The sequence below is a fragment of the Poecilia latipinna genome, unplaced genomic scaffold, assembly GCF_001443285.1.
Source record: "Poecilia latipinna isolate Pla-1442-1.1 unplaced genomic scaffold, P_latipinna-1.0 Scaffold1230, whole genome shotgun sequence".
NCBI classification, from domain to species: Eukaryota; Metazoa; Chordata; class Actinopteri; order Cyprinodontiformes; family Poeciliidae; genus Poecilia; species Poecilia latipinna.
This window is the reverse complement of record NW_015113846.1, coordinates 42,815-48,723: the sequence shown is the minus strand read 5'-3', so window position 1 is coordinate 48,723 and position 5,909 is coordinate 42,815. Positions and strand designations below refer to the sequence as shown.

At 33.2% G+C, this 5,909-nt stretch overlaps 1 protein-coding gene across 2 annotated transcripts in view; it reads left to right on the top strand.

Annotated features, from left to right (window-relative positions):
- Nucleotides 1-2,968: 2,968 nt before the first annotated feature.
- The window catches only part of LOC106960795 (uncharacterized), an 8,529-nt gene continuing 5,588 nt past the window's right edge, over nt 2,969-5,909 (top strand). For both annotated transcript variants that reach the window (XM_015054130.1, XM_015054129.1), the window contains exons 1-4: nt 2,969-3,025; nt 3,693-4,028; nt 5,125-5,229; nt 5,302-5,403. In XM_015054130.1, coding sequence (XP_014909616.1) covers nt 2,992-3,025; nt 3,693-4,028; nt 5,125-5,229; nt 5,302-5,403 — 577 coding nt within the window. In that variant the 5' untranslated portion in view covers nt 2,969-2,991. The remainder of the gene's footprint in view (nt 3,026-3,692; nt 4,029-5,124; nt 5,230-5,301; nt 5,404-5,909) is intronic.

Here is a 5,909-nt window from a genome sequence, read left to right as displayed (position 1 = left end):
TTTTAATAATTTAGAATTTTTTCCCTTTTTTTTTTTTTTTTTTTGGGGGGGGGGGGGTGGGGGGGTTGAGCAGAAACAGTAATGCTAATAATTTAAGGGATTTAAATCTTATTCACAATCAATAATAAAAAAATAATTCCCTTAACAAATACTCAAACATCTCTAACATCTAGTCAACAGTACGATATAAAATAGTTTAGACTTTTTTCTACTGTATTTTATTTCAAAATAAAAGCCTCTCTCTGAAACCAGAGGGAAAAAACAGTCAGCTATAAAAATTTTACAATTTAAGAGACAAGAAAAGTGTTTAAACCAGGATGTCTATGAAAATGTATTCTGAAAATATTAGTTGCGCATGTGATGAATTTACATCAGAATCAATTTTAATTATTAAATGAATAAATAACGCTGAAGATTTGAGTTATAGATTAATTTTGAGCAAGCGTGCAACTGATTTGTGGTTGTAGTTCCAGCAGTCATCCAGCAGATGGCGGTGTTTGCTGGGTTTGTTTGCGCTGTTTGAACTACTGACTGGCAATGTCACAAATATGACAACAAAAATATGCAGATATGAACTGTGATCAAAAATAATTTATTTTTTCACTATTTTTAAATTACAGAGGAACATCTGAGCTTCAGCTCTAGCTGTTTCCAGTGTATGAAACAAGTTAGTGCAGTTTCACATTTATGATGCACTTTCGTAATTCCTGGTTGAAAACTTGATGTTTCCATGAAGGAAAATCAATAGTTTGGTCATTTATTCAACTGAGCCTTTCATAAAATCAATGAATGAGACTATCAAATATATTTTACATCATCAGGTGTTTCAATCTGTTCTGTCCCCAGGAGTTTACTTCCATTTTTAACATTTTGAATAAACTATTAGTGTGAATAATTTACATGTTTATTATGTTTAAAGCTCATTTGACCCCTTGTCACTTTTTTATTATTATTTTCAGGGTCAGAAGGAGTTATTAGACACTTTTATGTTAGTTTCTGTGATGTTTGTTTAACTTGAGTTAGCTTCAGTTCCTCTTTTTTATTTTAAACACTATTTATTTGTGCATCTTTGTTTCCAGAGCTCCCTTGTTTGTGGTTTGATATCTAGCATCTCTTTTTAGATGTCCTTTGTTTACCTTTTCATTTTTATTTTATTAAAAGCTAACTATACTTCCAGGTTTTGAATGACATGATTTCCATCGAACACGGTAAATTCCTTGTTATGTTTTATTGGTTGTCTGTTATTTTTTTATTTAATATTTTATTTTCCTCATTCAGCTCATTGTGGTCTTTTAGGTTTTTCTCTGAAAGTCTTTACTGAACACAACAATGTGTTTTAGGATGTTAAATATTTTTAGTTTAAACTCACAATTCACAAAGCAAAAACATCAAGCATTAAAGAATCTGAAAAATACACATATATATCATAAAATAAAAAGTCAGAACAGAATTTAAACTGCCTAAAAATCTGGTTCAATTCAAACTATGCATAAAGAGCAAAATCTCCTGTTCCTTTTAAGGTAAATTTCCTGAACTGAAGGATTAATTTCCTCTGCTTTTATGACTCTGGCCTCACCAGTTACCATCTCATTCCCCAAGCCTTTTTAAGCTTGAACCTTCAGTAGCTGCTTCCTCCTAGAGCTGCTGCATTGTCATAATGAGACGTGCTGCTTAGGGCCAGAAACTGACATTTGCTCTACACGTCACTGCAGATAGTTACCAAAGTTTGATCTTAGTCAAGTTTTTGATCAGGAAGATGAATTATGCAACTTCCTGGACCTGAAACAGCAGCAAAGTTGACTGTTGCTGACAAGTTGGTGAGAATTTCCTTTCACTTGTCCTTTAAGAATCATTTATATTTAAGAAATGGATTAGGTCCCAATACCGAACCTTGTGGCATCCCATAAGTTAATTAGAAGCAGACATTATCTGATTTACATAAAATGCTAAAGTAATTTTTAAATTATTCCAGATAATCCAAATAAATCTTTACAATCTGATGAAGAACCCTTCTTTTCATCATCCTGTGGGTTTTAAATATTTTGTATTTCAAGGATTTTCTGGGTTATATGTAGTGAAAAATCACATGAATTTACATTTCTGAAGTTGAAATCAGTAAAATTAACAGAATAAAATGCCCAAAATGTCCATTTATTGTTACTGCTCACTTATTGTTGCAGGATTATGTTATGTTTCATTTACCAAAGTTTTTAGTGTGTGGAGGATGAAAACTACTGCATGTTTTCCTTATTATCAACCCTGGTGTGGTATGTTTCCTCCTGAAAATGAACAAATGAAATTAACATGTTTTGGATTTGTTGAATGCAAACCCTTGAAATCAACAAGGAACAAGTTCTAGTTTCACTTAAAATATGGGAAAATGTATTGTTATAAGTGAAATAACCAGTGGAAATGGTATTCTTCATAAAGATTAAGGATTTATTGACTTAAAACAAGCTCTTTTATCTTACTGAAATTTTACTTGTAAGTTAGTTTTGTCTTATTTCAAGTGTCACAGGACGAAAAATGGGATTTTCGGCAGCTATTGACACCTTGTTCTGCCGTGCGCATGGAGAGGCTTTCGGCAAGAGGTTTTTGTCAGAGTCGAACACTGCCAAAAATGGTCAAAAATGCAGTTTGTCCGTGTTCCTCTCTCCCCTTGTGCCTAGCAGAGGTTTTTGAATTTAAATGAAGTTGCTGAGTGCCATGCAAATGCAAATCAACTGTTGAGCACTGCCTTTTGACTTTTATTTTATAGCTAACCCTTGTTACCATAAAGAACCTTGTTCACCATTTGGAGAAAGAATATTAAAACAATCTATCTTATCCATTAAAATATATATTGCATGTGTGTTAAGAGCACTGAAAAACTTAGTTTTTGTTTAATTGATGATATGAAAGAAGAATATGCATGAGGAAGGAGGTGAGAAGTTCCTGGTTTTGAAGTGAAAGAAGAAGAGAAGCGAAGTTAGAAACCAGCAGCAGCTCAAGATGAAGGTCAATGTAATCTGCCTCTTCTTCCTCAGTGAGTACATTTGATTTAATCTCCTGTTGATTATTCACCTCAGTTTCCCTGATTATTGATCAGTATCTGCAGCTGATAAATTTTTTATCAGCCTTTCACCTGTTGTGTGTCTGACATGTTTCTGTTTTTTGTACTAAAATTGGTGTTAAGTTGGAGATACAGTTTTCTGAACTTGCAGCCCACATTTTAATATTCTGAGCTGTTAGAAAAAAAGACATTGGTTAAGTTAGTTAATCTGCAGATTTGTAAATTTATGGTTATTTGAACATTGAGATGATGAAGAAACATTTTTATTTTGATATTTTTTAAAGAGCATAAGACATGTATACATTCTTCTTTTTGAGCAAACATCACTTATAAGCAGTCGAAGACAAAAAGTTTGTTGAGAATGAAAAGGGTTTTCAATAAAAAAATATACTTTGAAAGCATTTAAACTAATCTCATGCATTTATTGTAACCAAGTACACAGTTTCACTTTTTGATGTTTTATTTATTTATCCTGCTACGTTGGTGCAGGTTAGTTTAACCGGTTTGCATTCGTCTCTTAGTGATTGAAAAGTTCTCCACAAGTAAATCCAGTCATGTTTTTAAAAGTGAAGAGAAGTGAATCTCACTCAGTCTGGTTGGTAAAATACTTTCAGTGAGTCTTTGCTGTTTGTCTTTGCAGCACAACTGCAGAATGGAGAAGTTGAATCTGTTCGAGGAAGAACCTACACAGAGATGGAAGGAAAAAACATCACAGTTTCATGTTCATTTACCTTCACTGGGCGTAGAATGTACTTCTGTAAGACAGACTGCAGCAGAGACAATATTCTTATTGAGACGACTGATTACAGAGCACAGAGTGGCAGATACATCATTGAATTTAACAGAACAGGTTTTGCAACACATGTTGTTTATGTGAGCATTATGGAGCTGAAAACGTCTGACTCTGGAAGGTACAGATGCGCTTTGGGTAGAACCGGGATTCGACACAATGATTTTAAAATCTTTGTCATCTCTGGTGAGTTTTTGTCAAAGCAATTTACACCAAATATCAAGAAAAAAAAAACAAAGGATGAACCAAAATTTAAATGCTACAGAAATGTACCTTATTTACTGTACAGAGATCTGGGGCAACAATTACAAAACTACGACAGTCTGTTAACAATACTATAAAAAATACCAGTAAGAAAAATCCATAAGGCGGGATATTTGGAAAACACTGAGTCAGTATCTGTGCAATTTAAATTATTAAAATAAATTGACTTAGTGAATCTACTGACATGACTAAGTTAAGGAGTTTAAAATATGCAAATTAAAAACAAAAACAATTTTGTGTGTCAGGAAATGGAATCACACTGTGCAATAATTTGATTATTGAACTTAGACAATGTCCAAACTGTTCAAATGATTATTGCTTTATGTAATATACAATAGTTTTAATTTTTTTTTAAAAATAATGATTGCTCATCCACTTTATTTACAATTAAATAGATACTATACTGAAGGGTTAACTATTAAATAAAAGTGTAGTTGTTATTTGTATGGATTATAGTAAATGTAAGATTATAGGTGGAAAAGGTTTGGGAATATTGATAAGTTAATACTTCCACCCACTCCCTTGATTATATGACATTATGTTTCATACTTTATTTTTTTTGTACATATTCAAAAAACAAATTCACAAACAAACTATAATTTTTAAGGAGTGTGGTATTTGCCTTTATATGCTGAGGTCTCAGTTCAAGTTGGGTGAAAGCCAAGCATGGAAATATTTAGCTCCTCATTCGTTGAAGCAGCTCAGAAAACATTGAATTAGTTAAAAGAAAAACCTGAGACATTTTGTTTCTCCAAACATTTAAGTGCAATAGTTCATATTTAGGATTTATTTGGTTGCACTGCTGAAAATGTAATTGGTCTGTTGTGTGTTTTGTTAACCTTTTGACATTCGTGTAGAAATTTGACGTTTGCTGTCATGTTCGCGAGGACACTTCAAGATAAAATTAATATGAAAAATGAGAAACTGAACACTTTATCCATGATGCAGGAACAGTAATAAAAATATAAACTTACTGCTTATTAAAAACACAAAACTATAATTATTTATCTCCAATCAGCTTCCCCAACAGCAAAAACATCAACAGGGAGTCAGAGCTTCTCTTCTTCTCCTCCTTTCTCCTCTGAAACCACCAAACAGTCCAGCTCATCAGCGCCACCTTCAGGTACGAAACCTGTTCATATCTGCAGCTTTTCAGAGACGATGTGACTCTGTTCAACTCTAAATGTCCCTGCAGGGGTTCTGCTTTCTGTCGGTGTGGTTCTGACCATCATGGTCATCATTTTGGCTGCAGCTCTTCTGGTTTTCTTCAAACACAGAAAAAACAAGCAGCATGAAGGTGAGTTTCAAGATCCTAACATCACTTTAGGAGAAAATGCATTGAATTGACTCTCACTGCTACGGACTGACTGGAACTACCAGTTTCTGCTGCCCATTATCAAACATATTAAGATATGTTTAATGGTATTATTGTTATTTCCTAAGTTAAGCAATAATCTAGTCAGAGTTTTAGCTCCTCATTTGCTCTTAACCTTCCAGAGTGCTTTTATAATTTGGACTTTGATCCTTCAGTTTGCAGAACCACTTTTTGTTGCAAATCCAGCTGTTAGTGTTTCTTGCAGTAAGTCTTTCCCAGTCAGACATGGATATGTTAGAAATATTAAATATTAAATATTAAATCAGCTCTAAAGGCCAAGTTTGTGCACAGAAACAAGGGATTTGACTTTGGTTCCACACAGAAGTTGCGCTAGACTGTTTTGTTGTCTGTCATTTTGAGTAATGACGTCAAAAACATCACATCATTATCAATTTACCTGTCAGTTTTTGAAATGATAATAATTACAT